At 33.3% G+C, this 22,786-nt stretch overlaps 3 protein-coding genes and 1 non-coding gene across 4 annotated transcripts; 1 reads left to right on the forward strand and 3 right to left on the reverse strand.

Annotated features, from left to right (window-relative positions):
- Positions 1–863: 863 nt before the first annotated feature.
- On the reverse strand, positions 864–978 carry LOC133312163 (U5 spliceosomal RNA). Its single transcript, XR_009751642.1, has one exon. It is a non-coding gene; the product is annotated as a U5 spliceosomal RNA (small nuclear RNA).
- An 872-nt stretch (positions 979–1,850) lies between these two features.
- Positions 1,851–6,269, reverse strand: LOC133312153 (biotin carboxyl carrier protein of acetyl-CoA carboxylase 2, chloroplastic). Its single transcript, XM_061513307.1, has 7 exons — positions 5,776–6,269; positions 4,199–4,252; positions 3,928–4,067; positions 3,317–3,632; positions 3,119–3,190; positions 2,295–2,360; positions 1,851–2,177 (listed from the first exon to the last, which is right to left on the reverse strand). The coding sequence occupies exons 1-7, from the start codon at positions 5,926–5,928 to the stop codon at positions 2,154–2,156; spliced, it is 825 nt and encodes a 274-aa protein (XP_061369291.1). The 5' UTR covers positions 5,929–6,269; the 3' UTR covers positions 1,851–2,153.
- Positions 6,270–16,000: 9,731 nt separating this feature from the next.
- On the forward strand, positions 16,001–17,757 carry LOC133312159 (small ribosomal subunit protein eS19z). The gene is made up of 4 exons (XM_061513318.1): positions 16,001–16,163; positions 16,903–16,993; positions 17,129–17,312; positions 17,553–17,757. Exons 1-4 carry the CDS (start codon positions 16,080–16,082, stop codon positions 17,623–17,625), a joined length of 432 nt encoding a protein of 143 aa, XP_061369302.1. The 5' UTR covers positions 16,001–16,079; the 3' UTR covers positions 17,626–17,757.
- A 1,969-nt stretch (positions 17,758–19,726) lies between these two features.
- LOC133312162 (microtubule-destabilizing protein 60-like) lies at positions 19,727–22,343 on the reverse strand. The gene is made up of 8 exons (XM_061513321.1): positions 21,844–22,343; positions 21,318–21,360; positions 21,126–21,221; positions 20,886–21,005; positions 20,620–20,718; positions 20,187–20,246; positions 20,014–20,108; positions 19,727–19,844 (listed from the first exon to the last, which is right to left on the reverse strand). Exons 1-8 carry the CDS (start codon positions 22,341–22,343, stop codon positions 19,727–19,729), a joined length of 1,131 nt encoding a protein of 376 aa, XP_061369305.1.
- Between the last annotated feature and the right edge of the window lie 443 nt (positions 22,344–22,786).

Consider the following 22,786-nt stretch of genomic DNA (forward strand, 5'->3'; position numbering starts at 1 on the left):
CAACATTTTGTGAAGTTCGCATGTTTTAAAAAAAAAACTCTGGCACGCAAAACGAATCTCTATAACATAACACAATCACTTTTCCTACAAAATAACTCTTATAAAACCCTTAAATCAAAATACTCATTATCTTCTACAACTACAACAATCATAATTTTTTGTACCAAAAAAAGAAAAAAACATGTTTTGAATTGTATGTTTATATATAAATTTTTCTTAATCTCTACAAGGTCAAACCAATAATCAAAATTATGTCTTTCTCCTTTCGGCAATAAAACAATGCTACTGCACAGCACAACAAAACAAATCAAACGGTACATGCTTCATCACTTAAGAGCTGGATCTTATACGAGAATAACTAAAGTGTTAATAAACCAAAAGGAAATCATACTCTGCTACCACTTTTTTTTAAACTATTAGTAAACCTTACCATCTATGATAAAAAATATCTATCTTCAATAACATGAAAAAATAAAAGAAGAATAGATGACAAAAACAACAACTTAACCTTGAACTAGAACGCACGGAAGTTATAAGATTTCCTGCCCAATGAACTAGAAACCTCTTCTGTTTTGTCTCGATTCCCAAACAAAACAAAAATAATTAAGCTCGAATAAGACTTCGTCCTCAAACCAAATAAACCTGACCCTAGAAAATAAACAAATTAAATAAGTTTTTAATCGAGATTACAGGCGAAAAATTTGACAAATTTCCAAACAATACCCTATCAGCTAAAATAAAATAAACAAATTAAATAAGTTTTTAATCGAGATTACAGGCGAAAAATTTGACAAATTTCCAAACAATACCCTATCAGCTAAAATAGACGTAACAAATATTAGAAAATTTAACTGACATTGCAGAGCCCTCAAATGAGAGCTCTTCCAAAAATAGGCGTATGCCGCTTTGAGTGGCGAGCACACGGTATTCTTTAGTAAAAGGCGAAAGAATAGTTCGCTCTGTGCTCAACACACGGCTCCGTGCCTTGAACCATTGGAAGTCCTTTCATTTTATAGCATAAGCACTTTACTTCCACTTTGTACACTCCTCGATGTGGGCTTTGGTAAAAAAACAGACACCAAGACATTTACGTTGTCATAAACAGGTAGTTTTAGAAGATTCATGGAGACGACGCAAATAGCAGCAATTACTAAATAGATCTGTGACTGTGGATGACACAATAGTTTGAACAAGTTTCGTGATTACAGTTCAATTATACTTGAACCAATTTATCTATCTGACCCCATTCAAGGTAGGAACATTTTGAACTAGTCTCATATTGTTATTTCAGTTTAATGTTGTTCCCTCCAATCACTTCTTCTATACACACGTAATGAAGTTTAGTTATCTCTGACGTTATTGTATCCAAAACCTTATCACCGTTTTTCCCAATAAACAACAATAGGTGGAGACTGAAAATTCAATTTCACCAGCGTGATTGGAAAGTTATGATTAGTTCAACAAAAACCTAAATACCAATATATATAGGGTAAATTGAGTGTCATTTTAAATGATGTAAAGTTGTGTCATTTTAAGAGAGAGAGAGAAAGAGATAGATAAAAGAGGAAAGAGAGTTGACAAAAAAAAATAAAGGTGTGGGTCCCACCTCTTTGTGAGAGTGAAAGGATATAAGTTGTGTGATAAACATTTTTTCCATATATATAATATGAATCACGCTTGTAACGAATTGTAAATAATTTTTTCTGAAATTAATTAATTTCATTTCATGAAGTGTTCGAAAGACAATGATGACAATGAGTTTTAAGTCGAGTTGTGATGCCACCACACAAAAAATTGGCTCAATTTAGGATATTCATGAAAGGATGAAGATAATTTTGAGTCATCTTTTTGTTTTGCCACATAAAAGACCCTATAACAAATTACATTAATAACATAACAGCCAGCAGGTTCTTACAAGAAAGAGGGACCATTCAGAAACCAGATGCAGAGAACATTAATATTACAAATATCAAAACTGCTTAGAAGTTAGAACTACAAATCCAATATTCATTCTGACATGCTGGGGTTTTTATGCCTAAAATATATCCCAAAAATGAGACAAACATTATCACTCAATAAATATATGTATAAAATACCATGCCATCCAACAAGGGAAATTCCCATCAACTTCTAAGTAAGGTCCCTTCTGGTACTCATGGAGCTATTACAAAAAGAGGCTGCATAGAGCACAAGTATTTTAGTTAGTGAAATGAAGCATGTTGTTTGTAGATAGACAGACAGATAGATACACAAACACACACACATGCGCGCACGCAAAGAGAGAGAGTGTGTACCGTGTCTACACTGACTGGTTTCCCATCCTCAGCTACAATCTCAGCTATTGTTCCAGATTGATCAGCCTGCCACCAAGCAAGGAAAGGTAACCAAGAAATTAGATTTTTCAATTTTTGCCTATATGTTGATAGAAATTTGTTGAGAAGGAGAGAGTTTATCTAACAATAAACCACTCCCCTTTAAGCCCCGACTAGCGAGGGTGGGGTAAAGTTTATCTAGCAGTAGACAAAACAAAATCCAACAGGCTCTTAAAGGGTCTTGCTTCCTCCCTGAGTCTCTCTTCTATAAAATATTCCACATAACTCACTCTAAATGCCTCTCCTTCATTTTATTCATCTCCTAACACAAACTCCACACACACCAGTATAGGAATGTGCAAAATAATCAAAAAAACTGGACCGAACCGTGAACTGAACCGAACTGCACTTTGACAGTTTAATTACATGTACAGCTCACCCCCAAGTGAGTTATTTCCCATTCTACTCTGTACTTATCTCTTAATCCCTTTCTACCCCTCCTAATGTAAACTTTAGTCATAGTTAGGTGCACATCAGTAAGTAATTAGAGAGTTAATGCAGCTGAAAGAGATGGAATTAAAGAAACAGAAACAGCGTTCGAACAGCTTTACCAAGTCTGTGCTTTTATATTTGTTACACTCAGAGAGCCTTGTTTACGGATTTATGTATATTAATTACTATATGGGAGGATAATCCATATAACAATGGGACAAATCTCCAAAATAAACGGGAAAGAAAACAAGATAGTAAATAGGGAAAGATAAATGTAATAATACAAAAAAGAAGCTGGAAAAAAATACACATACCTCAATTTCATTCATCAGTTTCATAGCCTCGATAATGCAAATAACCTGGCCTTTCTGCACTTTATCTCCCACCTGAAGCAACAGCAAAATAATTAGGCTATTCATTAATTTATTTAGTAAATATATTGCATCAAATATCCAGTAGTAAATTGAAAACTCAAAAGAAGTGTGCTATTTAAACTTCGTATGTTTACATACCTTGACAAATGGAGCTTCACCAGGTGCTGGACTCCTATAAAAGGTTCCTGCCATTGGACATTTCAGAGGTGGGTGAGATGATGAGCTTGTTTTCGCAGGAGGAGGTAAGGCAGGTGCTGCTTTTGAAGATGGAGAGCTTGCAGCTGGTGGTGGCGGCGGTGGTGGTGGAGAAGGAAATGCGGGATAATGCAGCGGTGGTGATGCTGAGGCCATAACTGTGGCTGGTGGAGGCTGCAAAGCTTCCTTTTTCCTTATCATGAGCTCACAGTCAGATTGCTTAAGTTGTAGTTCCACAATGTCTCTAGAATCCACAAGTCTGTCCATGGAAATGATGTTAAATAAAAACAATGGAAACAATGCATGTCCTAACATAAACCACTCTCAATTAAACCCTGACTAGAGAAAGTAGGAGTGAAGGCAATCTTTATACATGGTCTTATCCTTGCAATATTTGCAAAGAGACAGTTTCTCAGATCTGAACCCGTGACTTTTCAGTCACAAAGAAACAGTTTTATCATTGCTCGTGACTTGACCTCTTATTTCCTAGCATAGATATAATAATTAAAAAAAGGAAAGGTGATTGCATGCAGACTGCAACTGCTTAGTCTTACTTTACAAGGTCTGAAACTTGAGCCATGAATACAAAAATTGAATCTGCATCCGGCACAGAGAGTTTCTCTTTTGATGAAGCAACATTAGGTCCGTTGACCGGTACAGGTGCAGAATTAGAAGAATTTTTTACAGTAGCAGCCTATGATGCACAAAGCAGGGTAACTTATAATAAAATTTTAATTAATAAAGAACATATATGAACAGCAGGATGAAAATTTTGTTCAAAACAAAACTCAATTAAAAAAAAAAAAAGACTCAATGCAAACTGACCTCATTAAGTTGTGCTTGAAACTTCCCAACAGAAAATTGCTTCCTGTTAAGGCACTGCAGGAAATAACAAATAACAATTGAACAATTAAATAATCAGGAAAAAAAAAATAGCAAAGCCTAATAAAATACACATTTATTATTTATTCAGTGAATAATGGATAAATTATAATTTCTCCAATTATAAACTCGTTGGAAACTAATAGCTAAGACTACAAGTTCAGTGACTTGAATGCCTTGTAGTTGCAGTTGTCCTCACAGATCCATCAACTACAATGAATATAATGAACTTTTGCAAGTGATAATATGCTTAAAAACTTTAGTTGTAGTCCCCATGTGGGAAAATCATAAATGGAAGGATTGATATGAGTATCATAAAAAAAATAGTAGGTATTCTAAATCATAAATGTGCATATTTACAAAGGCCTCATCATATAAATGCTTGCATGTTACTGCAAATTTTATCTTAACTCTTGACAAAAACATTGATGCCCCTGTAGGAGAATTTTATCTTACAGAGTGCTACGCTTCTCTATGTTTGTACTTCATATTTGAGATGGCCTTTTATGCTAAGAAATAAATATAACTATTGAAAGAAAAATTTCTAGATTCAAAATTCTAATTCTTAAACGAACATTCAGAAACCCTAGGGAAAATCAATTGCTAAAGGTATTTTTTTTCTTCATTATTGGGAAGGATATTGTAACAACCAATTAGTGTTACTATCAATATTACTACCAATCAATTTCACCGTTAGATCGATTATATTGATATAACGGTTATATTTATTTCCAACTTTGTATGGTTATGATTCTCCATATTTAATACTTTATATTTATTTTCACCTTTGTATGGTAATGGTTTCCTATATTTAATGCTTTTACATTAAATATGGGGAATCATAACCATACAAAGATGAACATAAATATAACCGTTGGATCAACATAATTGATCTAACGGTAAAATTGATTGGTAGTAACATTAATAATAACACTAATTGGTTGTGACAATATCTTAACCCATTGTTAAAAGAAATCAATTTATCAATACACTACAGAAATAACTGGAGAATAAATACTATGCTTTATGTGGATTACATACTGTCTCGTCTGTAAAACGTTAGATGCTTAAAAAAAGGATCACAACAAACAGAAATTCAAAGAACAAAAGAATTTTTTTTATTTTTATCAAAAGTAACCTCAACACAGAAATTACAGAGGAATTTGCTCAATGCCAATTTATGTTGAAAGCAATACAGTAATTAAATTGAGGTTAGACAATAACTAAATAACTTATATACCAAATAATAATAGCGACAAGGCATCCAAATTTCTAAAATTCAGCCATTAAACTTGTATCCCAGTTCTGCTCTTTCACTATCTAATCTTCCAGAAAAAAGAAAAAAGAAAAAAAAGAAAGAATGAGTAAACAAAAAAGCAAAAACGAGGATTCTTGTGCGACCCTCAGCTTCTTCATCCTATAATTAAAACATTAATTTAATTATAATTCGTATAAGCTAATAAATAAACAATCAATCACAAATCAACAAGACCAGATTCATATTCTAAAAAATTACATACTCGAATCCCAGATGAGGCTGAATCAGCAAACAAAGATCCGAATGAAAGGGAATGCTTCAAGCTCAACCCACTTTGAAACGAGAGCTTGTGGGATTTCAATCCCAAAGTTGCAGGAGAAGGGCACTTGGGGCATGGGACCGAGAAAGATGCCATATGGAACCAACCCCACGAATCAAAAACTTGTCTTTCCTTCTTCTCTGCTAAAAGTGGTGAGTGATTTGCAAGGAATGTTGGAAAATGGCAATTTGGGTAGGTGAAAAATATAAGCTTGAGGGCGATAAAATCGAAGAGGGTATGTGAGGAATCTGAGAAGGCACAAAAAAGGGTAAGTGAAAATGTTCAATGATTGATTAAAAAAAAAAAAATGTTCAATGAAAATGGATGGAGAATACAAAGGAAGATTTGGAAGACAGTGTTTTAGATTTTACACGTTTAGCTTCGATAATTACGATGCAAACAACAACATCAGTGTCACACAGTTTTTAACTAACTTGGTACGACAATAAATCAATGATGTCATGGCTCTTAGTCAAATATGCTTTTGCATTTGTCTCGGACACATGTTAGATGTTTGTTTCCAATCCAAGTGCAACAACATTGGAAGTCTTTGTCCTCATGATCCAACGGTCATAACAACCTCCATGTGCACCCATCAACAGCCACTACCTTTACTATTATTGTGGCCGATTTAGTAGGTCTTGCCTTTAGAGTAGGGCGTTCATTTATTTATTTTCTAAAGTGGTATATTTCAAAATTGACTTAGAAAGTGTGTTTTTGTATAAATATACTTCATTATTAATGTTGTAAAATTAATAAGAAATATAAGAGAAGAGATAATAGAGATAGGAGAATGTACTTTTCTTGTGTTGTCATACTACAAAGATGTTTTATTTACAACATTTTGTGGGGTCCGCACTTTTTGAAGCAAGTAAAAAATAAAAAAATTAAGGCACGCAAAACGAATCTCTATAACATTACACAATCATTTTTCCTACAACATAACTTTTATAAAACCCTTTATTTATAGGCTCGGGAAACATAAAAGTTACGATAACTGAAATTATTCTCCAACGGTCATAATATCTCCAACAGTCATAACGTCTCCAACAGTCATAACGGTTATATAATGGATATGGACAACCAATAAATTATTTATAACACTCCCCTTGGATGTCCAATAATCCTATTGAGAAGAAATATGTATTAGAAGCTCCCTCATTAAAAACCTTACCAGGAAAACCCAATGGGACAAAATCATGGTGAAGGAAAAAAGAGTGCAGCACGTATTTTACTCCCCCAGATGATAACATTATTTAATATCTCTGAGTTTATGCATTCCGATCTTGTAAACGAGCTTCTCAAAACTTGAAGTAGGTAATGCCTTGGTAAATAAATCTGCCAAATTATCACTTGAACGGATTTGTTGAACATCAATTTCACCATTTTGTTGAAGATCATGAGTGAAGAAGAATTTTGGTGACATATGCTTCGTTCAGTCTCCTTTAATATATCCTCCATTTAATTGAGCTATACAAGCAGCATTATCTTCATGCAATATTGTTGGAACCTCTTTTTCTAACTAAAAACTGCATGCTTTTCGGATGTGTTGCGTCATTGACCTTGATCAAACACATTCTTGACTTTCTTCATGAATTACTATTATCCCATGGTTGTGCTTCCACTTGTGAATAAATATCCTGCTTGAAATCTAGCTTTGTGTGGATCCTGCATTATTCTAGTATCTATATATCGGAAAGAAATAATTCCTGGTAACAAATTTACAAATAAAGATAAAATATGAGAATAAAGGGGAAAATATGAGGTTTAAAAGCCAGACATCCACTTTAATAATTTTATTATTTCCCTTGGATGTTCACCCTTTATTATACGATAATAAGATTGTCTCGATTGAATTAAATATTTTATTAAGGTGATTATACCACACATGCCTTTATTGTCTTAATCCATTAATGATATTTGAAGCTTCATTTAACTAATTTCCGGGGAATTTTTATATGCTTCAAGTATTTTAGATCCTTTTAGGATTTTCATATATATTTCACTGTCAGATTATTAAAATATCTGAAGGTGATTTCATCCACCACAAGAGAATATATTTTCAAATAATTGATGCTAGGCTTTTGCAAAATTCTTGTGCTACAACAACTTCATTATAATTTTTGCACATTTGTACCCCACTGGCATTACACCTTCATGTTTGGACTATATGATCAAAAACTTTAAATTTGAATTGTGTCTTTATATTTTGGCCAATCATCATCAACAAATTTAGCTTCAAGATCCTCGTCTTGTTTCTTCATTTCATTTTATGCAAAATATCGTCGACAACTATATCTTTATGGTTCCAACGTTTTTCTGTAATGACATAACTAATAGAGATCTCTTTGTTTTCATTATTTTCAGGTACCTGAACCTCCCTTGAGATTTGATCAAAGTTATGTCTTTATGTCTCCATATTATGACCATCTTAATCATTTGCTCCTCCTCCCTTTATGAGGATTTTTATCCTTGGAATCGATCATTTTTCTATGTACAATATGAATATGTACAATATGAATTGGAGCATTTTCAGTTGGAATATTAGACTTATTGGTTAGTGAAATCATCTGGCAGTCGATATATAATATCTTTTCTCATGTTTACTTTGTGCTAGGATCTATATGAGATAATAATAAATTTTCCAACTGTTTATTCTCTCCCCCTCATGTTGGAAAGACTGATAATAATAATCCACTAAATCTCCAGTCATTATTTCAGGATATTATATAAGGAAATTCATATCCAACATATATTCTCAATTATATTTGGGATTCGTACGTGTTGTGGTGGAGTAATTAGAATATAAATCGCACATCAAAAATATTATTTGGCTCCTGACCATAAGCCAATGTAATGGGGAGATGATAACTTATTGGCATGATGCGTACAAGTACTGCAACATAAAATATAGCATATTCCCATGCAAAAATAGGAAGTTTTGTTCTCATAGGCAATGTTCTAGTAATCAATTGGAGACATTTAATAAATAATTTCGCTAATATTAAATTCACCAGCATTATGAAGACGAATTATCTTTATTGTACTCTTAATATTATCATTTGAGCAAACAATCTCACAAATGTCAAGATAGACAAACATGTGGCCATTTTGTAGATGCATCTATTAAATTCATATTATTTGAAAGGTCCACTTGATAGGTGAATGAGCCCATATATTTCACCCTATATGCATTTTAAAAATGCAAGATATTGAATCTCAACTTTAGTTGGTGATAATTTCTCTTGAGAACTAGCCGTACAAGAAGAATCTTCTGGTTCTTCAATGCATGATCATAATAATTTTTAAATAATGTTTCGCACCATATTTGATCCGAGATGGTCCATCTGGTCATGCCAAATAATATAGTTATTATAATCAATATCTTTTTGATTTACCAAGACATGTTTTTCAATCATGCTAATATATATTGGAAGCAAGACATGTAATTTTTTCTTTTTATACACATTTCTTACCTGCAATATTTGTAGTAATAATAGTATATCAATATGTGTGATTACATGCATCACATATGGAGGCATTAAAATCATTTTGTATATAGGTAATTGATAAAATAATTCAGATTTTGCTACTTCAGGAGCAATAACGAATAAAGATATTGTTAGCCTCAACAGTGAGATTAATCTCAAAGGCATGAGATTCATAACACTTGCCCCTTTTTTAATTTGCTATATTTCATTAGCCACTTTCGTTTGGCTTCTCTCGTGATTTGACCCAATATTAGATTATTTTCTATCATCCCTTTAGGGATTATATCATTAATGTGCTCATAGCCATCAAAATAGCTAGAGTCTTTCATATATTTGACATTTGCTTCGGGCAATGCTTTTGAACAACGGGTCTAAAATTATAAGTATTATCACTCATTCGGATATAAAGAAAACTATAATAATTATATATTGAATGATTATTCATAATGATTCAGATCAGAGATAATTTAATGAATTGCATAACTGATTAAATTGCATTTAATTATAAAAATCATAAAACCACAACGGTAATGAGTTGTCTCATTTAACATATATGCATAATCATATCAACCCACAAATCATGCATTAAATTATTGAATAACATTTAACCATACATAAAACAATTGTAACGATTATTCAATTAACTGTTAAACTTATAACATTTCATTTAAATGCATTAAAAACATAAATTGCTCAAGGTCAGAAACTTTCATCGTTGGCCAAAAATTCAATAATAATAATTGTTTTCATTAATGCTTCATTGAAGAATCAAATTCGGTGGATTAAGGAGGACAAATGAATTCCAAGTTACCATTAAAAAAAAACACATTGGGCCATGTTGCAGACTTGTTGTATGTGGTGTGTTATGGCTCAATCTTCATCTCTGTTTGTCTTCCTATGAATCTCAGTGCCATCATAGAGCAACACAAATACCATTACCAGTAACATAGCAGAATTATTATACTCAATAATAATCTTCAGCAAAAAAATTGGGGATACAAACAATGCAAACAAGGGAGCATATACAGAAAATTTAGATAACAAATGAACTGAGTCAAGTCTGATTTGAAGACTAAAATATGAGTAGACACAGACATACACGATAAGAATTAACACATTTAAACATCCCAAGAGAAAAGATTTTAACAGTTAATTCAAACATACAATAAAAAACCATCAGTGGATAAAAGGTCCAACCTGATAGCAGGAAACAAAAAAAGGGTTCCTGTAACAACATTAATCATAAATTTAATGAATGTCAAACATTAATCATAAAATTAGCAACCAACAAACATTTGAAATTTACCTCAGGTAGGGTACCATAAAATACCTCGTGAGTTGCACCTGTCTTATCCTATAACACAAAATTATCATATCTTCAATCCATAAGAGAATGGATCTCATAGTATATATTTCATGCTTTTGGGATTGCAATTCTCTTTTCGGGTAGAGTCTCGTGCTGATAACGTGTTGTAAAATTAATAAGAACTAGAAGAGAAGAGATAATAGAGATAGAGGAATGTATTCTTATTGTATTGTTGTACTATAAAGATGCCTTAGTTATAGGCTCAGAAAACATGAAAGTTACAATAACCAAAATTATTCTCCAACGGTCATAATATCTCCAACAACCATAACGTCTCCAACGGCCATAACATCAACAGTCATAACGGTTATATAACGGATATGGACAATTAATAAATTATTTATAACAATTAAAACTTTAAATCACTTTTTTACTTTGTCACAGGGTTCAAAAATTTGAGTTATTTTTAAGTTTTCAACCTCTCGTTTAATACGTGGAAGACTTGTTTCTCGTGATATAGTTTTTACTTTTCAATTAACTCCGTCTTAATTACTTCATTGAGGCGAGTTGCCTCTTTTCGGTATCTTCACAAACTTTAATTTTTTTGAACTGGCTTGAGACTAATCCGGAATGCAGAACAGATCAGAAATGAAAATATTTAAATCCTTTCCAAAATGAGATGTGGGGATCGAATCGGGGTTCATTCCTTTTCACTTACTCAATTTCCTTACTATGAACCGACCTACCACTATTTAATGTTTCTCAAGATATAGTTAAGAGTTGAGAATTCTTTCCAACATTTCTTTTTTCGTACGCATAAATTGTGTAGTCTAATATTGAATAATATATTTAAGGAATTTGAGTCTCTACCAATTAGAGCAACATGTGTACGTTGTTAAACTTGAATTCTAATCATGTAAATATCAACATGAGCAAAATATCAACAAGTTGTAATTATACAAAAATGATACATGAGCCTTACTTAAAATGATAAAAAAGATATGTTGAATATGTGAATATGTTGAATAATTTGTGAATTTGTATGTGGTCTACACCAGTTAATGGTCTCAACTTTCTCTTTTCACTACATGACATGCAATAAGTATTTTAATTCCTTCACTATCTTTCATTCACCTCTATTATACATAACTACCCACTAAATATACTATCACATCAGTAGTTACCTGCAAAATCACTCACTATATACACCTCTCCTTAACACTTCCTAACAGCTACTACACTTCATCGATACGTGACCTCCTATAATGAATGAGGGGATAATCTCTTTAGCATTCTACAGGTTTACCACCATTATTAGTGCTAGAGCACATCCACTTTGTAGATGACTCACACCCTTGATTATAATCCTATCAGACTATTGGGTGAAGATACTATATTTTTCCTTTCTAGTTATCTCTAACTTTACTCTGTAGATATAATTAGTAACTTTTCTGCTAGATATCTCTGCTCGACCTTCGAATTTGGTATCTGTGAGTTGTACTATACAAATCTATAGGAAAATATCATTATAACATAAGTAAGGTACTACACCTATAACCAGTTATTTATAATATCTTTCATTTTTAAAACATTAAAAATAGTAAGTAATATAAGGTAAAAACCCACTTGATAGATTGATAAAATACATAAAGAGGAAGAAAGTAGATGTTGAATCCTATTTTGATGAGAATTTCGTATATTTTTAATATTTTGAGTAAATTATTTTACTTTTGCTATATGTAACACCCCGTGTGCATCCGATATATTAAACATATAAATGGTAATAAGCACAACTCAATAAATGCGGAAGCTAAAATTTCAAATTATGAATCTTATTATGATAACTCAGTGAATCTAATGATTCTTTTCCAAACACCGTCTGTATGTAAATTGCAATAAATAACTAAATTGAATAACTTCATTAACATAAATAAGGTATCAAGTCATGGAACTACAACACGTAGACCAAACAAATCCTGATATAATAATACAACTCCAGTATAAAATAAACACAACTTATTCAAATGTGACATGGACAACCTCATGCTCACCAAATAAGGCAACATAGTCAAATGATGTCTCAAGTACAATAGCCATAAAGATATAACAGCAAGACAAAAATCATAATAAAATGACAAGGTGCATGCATTATCTCAACTCAACTCCGAACTCCTGCCACTAGAGGTCTCAGCCTCAAAAGTACATGTCCCTGAAAATGTGCTCCACACCGGGTAAAATCTCTAACAGAAATCTCAGTAAGGCAAGGGGTCCTCAAGGAGCTCTCTAACCCAAGCTCACTTACATGTGCAATATAAGTTCAAAAATGATAACAACAGTATAGTATCAAATATCTGTGCAATGCAACATATGTTTATGTCATGTGTGTATGCATCCTACTGGCCAAAGAATAAAAGATAGGGATTACACACGTCTATAACCCACAGTACAAGGCTCTTCTCTTGTACCTCACCCACGGAGTTACCTTCTTGTATGTTGCCCACATACTCAGGGATTACCGTCTAGGGTGGAACACCCCACATACATAACATATGGCATGTAGGGTTGGCAAAAATGAGCCAACCCATCGGGTTGGCTCGTAACCCGTAAAAAATGAGCCGGGTTGGGTTGGCCAAAACGAGCTGCCAACCCGAGCCAACTCGGCTCGTTTTAACTCGTGAAAAAACGAGTCAACCCGCGGGTCAAACGAGCCAGCTCGCGGGTTGAGTTTTTTTTTTTATAAAAAAATACAAAATATAATATACAAAAATGAACAAAACCCACACATGTTGTCATCATTTTTTTTCTTCCTTCTATAAACCTAAGTCCCTAATCTTGTCACATCCTGCCATTTTTATATTGTTAGGCTGTGCTAGCTCTGTTTGGTTCAAATATCTTACTCACTTGGTAGCAAGTGGTTCTGATTGTTTCTTGATATTGATGCAAATTTGTTGTGAAGAAAATTCAAAATTAAAATATTTTGCTTTTATTTCTCATTTTGTAACCTTTTGTTTAAGCTAATGGAAGCCACATAGCTGGTGCATTAATACTACATGGTCATTTAAATAGGCTGAAAATGAGCCAACCCACGAGCAATATCGAGCCAACCCGCGAGCCAATTTTCGAGCCAACACGCGAGCTATTTTTTCAAGCCAACCCACGAGCCATATTTTTGATCCAACCCGCGAGCCAACCCTAACCCGACTCGGGTCGGGTTGGGTTGAGTTTTCTGACTTGTTTTTTTTTTTTCGAGCCAACCCTAACCCGGCTCATTTTTTTCGGGTTGAATGCGGGTTGGGTCGGGTCGGGTTGGTCCGTTTTGCCAACCCTAACGACATGTGCACTCACAAAACAGCTCAACAACATATCAAATATTCTTCAAGTAATAAACACATTTACAAAAAAAAAAAATGCATATAAGCCATCCCTCTATGAGGTATGGTGGAACCATCAATGGGCAAAATCGAGGACACAAAAGCTTACCTATAATGCCAAAGTCCTTATCCAAAGGCTCGGTACAACTAGACACACCAACAGTGACACAATCTGACAGTTGCAATCTGTTTTATATCAGAAATATCATCAATAATTATGTCCTAAAATCTCAAGTTAAATGGACTATGTTTTCTTTTTCGTTTCATGCCTGCAGGCCTTTCTCAAAGGCATAAGCATTCACCCACTTGGGTTTTGATTTAGTTACATTATTACAGAGGCTCACATTAACCATAAAAGAATCCTAATTCATCATACACGGTTCTATTTGGACCAAACAACACAAAACACAAACTTTCCAGGATATCCAGATATTCCTCGGGGACATATCCGGATATTCAATATTGGGATATCCTTGGGCCAATATCCGGATATCACATATTCAGATATTCATATCCGGATATTTCGCGACAGTATGCAGTTTTGCATTTTCGCAAAGATATCCATCCAAGCTTTGATTTTTAACATAAACAGGGGTCCAAACATGCATCTTTAAGTGTGTTCTTACTAGTTTACATTGAGGTTACTTAGCTTTCTCTTTTTACATGCATCAAGATTATTCTTTTCTATGAAAACTCAAGAACAAAAGATGAAGGATGTACCCAAGGCCTTAGAAACAGAAAATGGAGGGTCTTAAGGGTTGAACAATCCACTCCAAGGTACAGTCCAAAGAGAGGCACGAGTTTGAGCTCCCAAGCTTAATCCTTTCTTCACAAAATTCACTCATTGGAGCTCTAATGGTAGTTTAGAAGACTCTATCACACCTAAACCAAAAGATAGCCCCACAACTCCCCAACATTGTAGCTATAACACTTGAAGAAGGTATTTTTCTTCCCCACATATCTTGCCCACAAGCATCAATGGTGTTTTAGTGAAGAGGGAAAGAAGAAAAATGGTAGCTTGGAGATTTTCTTGAAGAAAAGACTATGGTGTTTAGGTGGGAAGCATATGGCTGCATGAAGGAGAGTATCAACGTGAGTGTGCAAAACTTAGGGTTTTGTGCCCCACTTATCTATTTGTATAAATATACTCACTCATTAATAGTATTAGTTCTAATAGCTCTACTAATAATTTTTTTTTCAAACTTTATATTCTTAACCTAATCAATTTTTCTAGGAATTATCATATTTTTATATTAATTTTTCGGGACACTTCACCGGTATGCATTTATACCCCGAAACAAAATCAATATTTGCACTTTCTAAATAATTATCTTACCATAATTATGCATAATCTTTATTAAATTCATGCTCTGACACCGATAATGTTATTTAATTAATTATTTAGCGGTGCATATTTTTACACTATAAGTTTTGTATATTGTATATTAATTACTAATTGATAAAAGAAATGCTACTAATAAATAAAAAGCAACCTAATAAATTCATATATGTTATTTGGGAAGGAAGCGTTGGCAGGTCATTTCTGACAAAATCATGAACAATATTTCAGAATTTAACTACTAAAATTTTTATAAAAAGTTAAAAATATGTGTTCTTATTTTAAAAATAAAAACACAGATTATGGCTTCAGAAAAACAACATAAAAAGTAAGGGTTTAGCTTTTCTTATGTTGTAGGATTGTAGGAGAGAAAAAAAGTAGAGAGAAGTTAAATGTGGATCCCATATTTTATATTAAAAAAGAAAAGAAAAATTATTTGACACAAAAAACGAATTTGTGTAAGAAAATGAGAGAATCTCATGTGGCATGAGAGTATTATTTTCTTAAAAATAAAAATGAAATGAGAGCTGAGCCAAATAATGGACTTTACCAACATGACAAAGAACAGTGGAAGGGAAGCCCAATAGAACCGGGTCGGGCATAACCCGAATAGGATGCAAAAACCCTAATTTGAGATTTACTTATATGAACTCGGAACAAAAGGGTCAATTCTCTTTACGTTGGAGAGAAATTGAGATTCGAGATCAGCACTTTGTGAGAGTGTGTTTGTGCTTCAGACCATGGCTACAGCGAGGACCGTGAAGGATGTTTCGCCTCACGAATTCGTGAAGGCTTATTCCTCTCACCTCAAGCGTTCTGGAAAGGTTCAATCTTTTTGTCATTCTCATCGTTTTTCCTTTCCCCATTCGACTCACCTTCCCAGATTCCTTTCTGGGTCTATCTAATTTCATCTGTTTCTTCATTTGCCAGTGTTCAGGTTCATCTGGGTTTTGTAGTTTTTGTTGCTCTATATTCTTGTTGTGTGTTTGTGTTATATGTTTTCAAAATAATAATAATTTATATTTGTTGGGCTTATATTTATGATGTGTAAAAAATATATTTTGGTCCCTGGAATTTCGTTGAGTGAATCAATTGTTGTTAGCTTGTGAGTTATGAGCCTTTGATTTCACTTATTGTGCTAATGATGTTGTCAGATTCTGATGAATATTCTTAATATGGTTAATTAGATGGCGAACACTTGCTGAGATGTAATTAATATTAATTAATATGAGTTCTTTTGTGGGGAATTTGTTTTTATGTCATATCTGGATCGAGTAAGAGTGAAAACTTGTTGGTGTTTAGTGGCATATGGAAGGCTTTCAATGGCTTTGATCTTCCACTCCAGATTCCGAAATGGATAGCTGCTAATGTTTCTTTTACTTGTTGATTTATATTTTTCAATTGTAATGCTGCTTGCTGTGGTGCTTCTACGAATGTATATTACTGTCCTATTTATGCGTTAACTTAAAATGAAGTTACTACTGCATGCTAATTTATTGACATTTCCACCTAAATGTTATTGTTTCCCTTGTGATTGTTGATTCCTATATGGTTGCTCAACAGATGGAGCTTCCTGAGTGGACAGATATTGTAAAAACTGCAAAATTTAAGGAATTGGCTCCGTATGATCCTGACTGGTATTATATTCGATCTGGTGAGTTTACTCTTAACTAATTGTAAGTTTGTCATATGCTAGCAGGAATGCATGCACTCACACTTCATTCATTTTGTTGGTAAATATTGTTGTAATATTTACTGTTAGACTAATGGAGTTCAACCTTGGTTACAGCCTCCATGGCAAGAAAGATCTATTTGAGAGGTGGTCTTGGTGTTGGTGCTTTTAGGAGGATCTATGGTGGAAGCAAGAGAAATGGAAGCCGTCCACCACATTTCTGCAAGAGCAGTGGTGCTATTGCCCGACACATACTGCAACAGTTGCAAAGCATGAACATTATTGAGATGGATACAAAAGGGTATGTCTTGTTTTGCTCTTAAATGCCAAAAATGCTAATGGAACAATTGCTAAGTGTTTCTACTTTAAGATGAGGTCATACTTGTATTTCATTTGATTTCTAGACAGAAGTACTTGCTTTGAGATGAAGATTGAGACACCTAGAAATTGTTTTCATTCCTTTGGTTCTTTCAGCATTTGTTCACCACATTGTTGCTTGTTATCTATAGCATTCAACTTGTTTATGCTTTTTGTATTGCAGAGGTAGGAGAATCACTTCTAGTGGTCGAAGGGATCTTGACCAAGTTGCTGGGAGAATTGTGGTTGCTTCTTGATTTACATGTTGTTGAGAACTGATTATGCATTGCATGTCTTATTGAACAGCCCAGTTTGCTGAGCTTATTACAATTTGTATTTGTATTTTTTTGTTTAAGTTTATCCTTTAATCTAGTTTGGAGTTTTGTTCAGTAAGGTTTTGATTTGAATTCTCAATACATTATTTCTCCACATTACTCGCAACAATGATTTTGTTTTTTCTGCTCTCAATTTCTCTATTGCACTGCCCTTCTAGAAAACAACTAGAGAAAAGCAATAGTAGAAATTAATGCTATCAACAAGAACAGCATGTGAGTACACTCCACAAAGAGGGTCATAGGTGAATTTGCATCGCTTGAGTTTTTCTAAGACAAGTGTGTTAATCTTGATTCTCCACTTGGCCACCCATTTTGAAGGGGGTGTCTAGTTGAACAAAAATGCTAAAAGAAATAGAAAGCACAAGGCAATTTACACGGTGAATTTCATTTGGTTAGAGGTGCTAATAGGAGATGAAGGAAGGTAGAAAGGTTAAACTTTGGACTTGACATTACGTTACCAACAAGGATCTAATAGTGGGCAGAATGAGACAACCAGATAAATTACTTATCACACATTTTGTTATTTGGCAGAGAAAAGTCTAAAGAAGAACATTTGTCTCAGTACTTTCTATTTTTTATTTTTAGGTTTATAAACACATTTATGAATTGGTATTTGACTCACCTAGTTGATTTTTGCTTTCGTAAATATAGAAGTTCAATTTATCCACTTTGAGCATTATTCGATTTGTATTGATATAGCTATCCCAATATCATTTTCTCCATTCTCCAGATTAAAATTCTATACCTTTTATTTAAGGGAACAAAATTCTTATCATTTGAACTAACATTAGCAAATTTTATCTATTTATTTAAAACTGTACTTGCAACTGTCACTTGAATGAATCCTGGAGTTGTTTCTCTTGGAGAAGACATTACTTAACCTTCACCTCCGATCCCATGGATTAATTTCATAACTATGTATTACTATGAGATACTCCTGTCAAATAATAATAATAATATAATCCTTTCATTAACTTAGAAATTAATCTTAAAGAATAATAAGAAGAAATAATGTTATGAATACATTTTTTTTCGATTATTATTCTTTATTGTCATCAAATAACAATATTATTAATTAAACATTGAGAAAAGATAAATTCAAAAATAAAATAAAACTACATATAAACGCTGCACAGAAAGAAAAGTAATAATGGGATATGGCACCATAATAAGATGAACCATGTTCGAAATTCAGTTTAAGCCTTTGTCATACTTTCAGCAACTTTTTTTTTTCAATAAAATTCTTCTAAAGTGACCTTGTTTCTTAAATGATATCATTAAGGACAATATACTCCTTTTTGTCCTCTTTTTCTTTATGGTAAATGTTTAAATTTCCAACTTGATAGCTCGATCTAAAAACTGGTCATTACCAATCTTATTGGTATATTCAATAGTTTTGTGGTAAAAAAAAAAAAGGGGAAAAATATTATTAAAGGATATAACTTTGTGTCATTTTATATTCTAATCGTTGATTTCCATCAATCAACGGTATAATTTATTAGGTTAAACTTATTAATTAATTATTAATTCGCAGTAAAACCCAATAAATTATAATCGTTGATTGATGGAAATCAACGGTTAGGATCTAAAATGTCACAAAGTTATATCCTTTAAAAGTACAAACGTTTTTCTCAAAAAAAAAAAAAAAAAAACTACAAAACAATACTAACAGGCTTAATATCATTAATTTGAATTGTTTTTGGAACACAAATACCTGCACTTTTTTATAATAGCATTTTACACTATCATAAGTTTTCATTTTTTTAATGATATAATATACTACCAGGGGCTTTTGAACTCACTTGTTCTATAATTGAAGTAATGATGAATTACAACCCGAAACAAAAAATAGTAAATTCATTTCATTTCGAAAAGAAGATACCTTATGTCCTATAAGTGCACTATAATTGACCAAAGACAAAAAAGAATTTGCAACTATATATCGGTTGCCCATATACAAAATTGAACAGTGCTCAGAGAATGGGAGAAATGAACTTCACATCAACCAGTGACCTTTGGAAGCTTAGTTGAGGTAGGAGGAGTAGGGGCTCATGTCATTCCATGACAAGCAGCACTTGATCTTCTTATGGTGGGGTATGTGAAACTTGGGTTCTCTAGGTATTGTTGGATGCTTCATTGACCTTGTATACACAAAAGTATAAAAATAAAAATAAAAATTAATGAGACAGTAATTCTAAAGAGAACAAAGGAAAAGACTAAAATAATTTGTACAAAAATTGTAAAAAGAAGATTATAATTTATAACATGTTCTATGATTATTAATCATGAGACTAGATCAACAACCATTACCTCCTTGGGACAAAAGGTCTATCAAAATAAGGCATGGGTTGTGCTTTTGGGATGAGTGCCTTCCTCAATCTTCTGATCTCTTCCTCTTCTGCCAACTATATGGGAGTAATGTACAAAAACATCAGCATTTTAGATAAACTCAGTAATTAGAGATAGATAGATAGTGAGTGTACCTTATTTTGTCTTTCCATTTCAAACTTTTGTTGTTCTATCAAGCTCATTTTTTCTGCCACCTACATTATCAAACACTCATCAATTTTGTATTTTTTTCCTAAAATGAAAGATAGCTGTAGCTCAATTGAATTCAGCAGTTAAAATCATAAGCAATGGCAGAGTTAGAATTTTTTTTTTAGAGGGGGCAAGTAGTTCAAAATTCACACTAACTAAGGCAAGCAAACACATTAGTGGTCGATATGTAGCCAAATTTAAGTTTTCTTTCGTGCACAAGGAATAATAAGGATGAATGGGGATAAACTTATGTTACACTACTTTTCTTTTAAATCCAAAAGTAATTGAAGATAAAGGTTTGATTAACATTATACATTAACTTGTATAATGTGAAAAACTAAGGAAAAGAAGAAAGGAAGAAATAGATGAAAGAGTCACCTGATGGTCAAATTCAGCGCGATCAATTGCCCTCACATCACTATGAAGCTTAAGGTCAATAGGCTTTGTGCTTTCTTTCACAGGAGGTTTTAGCAAGCACTGTAAAAGTAGCACAAAAAAATTGCTATTATGCCAAGTAAACCATTACAATTTAGCAAGTGCAAACTTGAGACCATATTTAAATTTGTTTGTGAATTATGCTTTAGATTTCACCACAGTCATATGGAGACCTCAAATCAAGGACTTGCATAAGAAAATGACCTTACCTCAGGTTCATCTGTTGTCCATGGAAGACCTTGTGCAATAGGTATTCTCAGCTTCTCTTCTTCTGTCATCATCTCTTGCACCTTCTTTGTAAATTCTTCTTCTTTCAACTTTCCCCTTTGCTACAGTACAATTTCCATTGCATTACCAATTTTACTCTCCAAACTCCAACATCATTGGAAAATAACTACAAAAAGGAACCTTTATAAAAAAATAAATATCATTTATTTGTCATAAATCACCTCTGTTCTTAGCTTGAATGGTTTTTGGCTAGTGACTTTTAGCTGCTGCTTCTTCTTCCACCTCTTTCCTCCTAAAGTCCCAGATGATTCCAAGCTCTGAAATCCATTCATTAGAATTCAAAATCTCATTAATGAATCATTAATCGTTCTTCATTAGTACTTAAATATAACAACAGTATCTAAAACTCTTACATTTCTCCTGCTTCTTCGACCCCCAGAAGTCCTGCTAGACACACTGCAGCATGAAGAAAGATAAAAATCGATAAACATCACCGCAACAATGAATGACACACAATTCAAGAAAAATGAATGGAGATACTAAGGATTTGGATGCTTTCTTATTCTTGAATATCATGATATTGTTCTGTTGCATAGAGAAAAACATAATTTTTTTAAAAATATAACTAATGTACCGTATAACTACTCCTTACATGATAAGAATTATGTTTTTCACTCTCTAATAGGTGAAAACAATTCAATAAAAATGAGTAGAGATACTAAGGATTTGGATGCTTTGCTGTTCTTGAACATCACAATATGGTCCTATTGCATAGAGAAAAACAAATTTTTTTTTTCCAGAATATAACTAATGTATCCTATAACTAATCCTTATATGATAACAACTATGTTTTTCCTCTATCTAATAGAACCATATCCTGTTATTCAAGATGTTAATCAAATAGAATCATCAAACAAGCTTAAGGAGTCAAAGTCAAACCTTCCACGACTACTATCCCAAGAAGAAGAAACTGAAACCCTTTTATCCAAGCCAAGGTTCTCGGATGTCAAAACCAACTCTGAAGTGCAGCAAAACAAAGAAGAACCAGAAGCAGAAACCTCAGTTTCAGAAGCCTTAGGAGGTTGTTGCAATTGCAATCCTGGCAATGCCCATTTCATCACCTTATTCTTACTATTCTCTCCATCATGATGATGATGATGATGTTGCTTCTCATCTTCCTCCTCCTCCTCCTCCTTTTCATCCTTCTCCTTGTAACTAGTTTTGTGTAAAGAGAGAAGCTTCTCAAAGGCCTTAACCAAATGCATCACTCTCCCAGACCCACTTTCAGGAACACTATTCCTAGCCTCTTCCAACAACCTATCCCTCCTACGTTTCACCATGGAACTACCCTCAACTGCATCACCATTATCTTCATCTTCTTCTTCTTCTCTTTCTTCATCCACTATTTTCCTTCCCTCATTATCAAGGTCCTGAATCATCAACCTTGCTTCTATCACCTCATCAAGCAAACTCTCAGCTTTTTGTTCTTCATCTTCTTCATCATAACCCTTCTCTTTGTTATCACTATTCTTGGAGAAAAACTCTTCCTGAGAAGCCCTCAGATTCTGATATGCAACACAAAGACACTTTGCAGTGCCTTTGTATTTGCATTTGCACGAAACCGCTGTGCCCGCATCGGTTTTCTTCTTCTTTGCTACAATGAACTTTCTCTGACGGATCCTGTTCTGAGGAGAATGGACAACAACAACAACTGGTTCCTTTGAAGATTTCATTGAAGACGTTGGAACATTGGGATTCAAATTCTCAGCATTTGATTGTGATTGTGAGGCTTTCTCAGGAGTCATTGCTTGACCACTAATTTCCATTGAAAAAACGCTCCAATCTCGCTTTTGAGTAAATGGGTTCTGAGAATCGGAGAGAG

This window comes from Gastrolobium bilobum, unplaced genomic scaffold, assembly GCF_033153095.1.
Source record: "Gastrolobium bilobum isolate Gb01-03AN ecotype WA unplaced genomic scaffold, APGP_CSIRO_Gbil_v1 utg7613, whole genome shotgun sequence".
Taxonomy (NCBI): domain Eukaryota; kingdom Viridiplantae; phylum Streptophyta; class Magnoliopsida; order Fabales; family Fabaceae; genus Gastrolobium; species Gastrolobium bilobum.

What these genes read in the sequence shown, in the direction of transcription:
- LOC133312162 (XM_061513321.1), bottom strand. Translation starts at nt 22,343, where the DNA reads ATGATTCAGGACCTTGATAATGAGGGAAGGAAAATAGTGGATGAAGAA. An exon ending in GGACAACAGATGAACCTGAG is followed by an intron (nt 20,719 to 20,885) that starts GTAAGGTCATTT and finishes CTACTTTTACAG; the next exon opens with TGCTTGCTAAAACCTCCTGT. An exon ending in AAATGGAAAGACAAAATAAG is followed by an intron (nt 20,109 to 20,186) that starts GTACACTCACTA and finishes ACTCCCATATAG; the next exon opens with TTGGCAGAAGAGGAAGAGAT.
- LOC133312159 (XM_061513318.1), top strand. Translation starts at nt 16,080, where the DNA reads ATGGCTACAGCGAGGACCGTGAAGGATGTTTCGCCTCACGAATTCGTG. An exon ending in CTGGTATTATATTCGATCTG is followed by an intron (nt 16,994 to 17,128) that starts GTGAGTTTACTC and finishes CCTTGGTTACAG; the next exon opens with CCTCCATGGCAAGAAAGATC. An exon ending in ATTGAGATGGATACAAAAGG is followed by an intron (nt 17,313 to 17,552) that starts GTATGTCTTGTT and finishes TTTGTATTGCAG; the next exon opens with AGGTAGGAGAATCACTTCTA.
- LOC133312153 (XM_061513307.1), bottom strand. Translation starts at nt 5,928, where the DNA reads ATGGCATCTTTCTCGGTCCCATGCCCCAAGTGCCCTTCTCCTGCAACT. An exon ending in TTCAAGCACAACTTAATGAG is followed by an intron (nt 4,068 to 4,198) that starts GTCAGTTTGCAT and finishes TGTGCATCATAG; the next exon opens with GCTGCTACTGTAAAAAATTC. An exon ending in CAAGTTTCAGACCTTGTAAA is followed by an intron (nt 3,633 to 3,927) that starts GTAAGACTAAGC and finishes TTCCATGGACAG; the next exon opens with ACTTGTGGATTCTAGAGACA.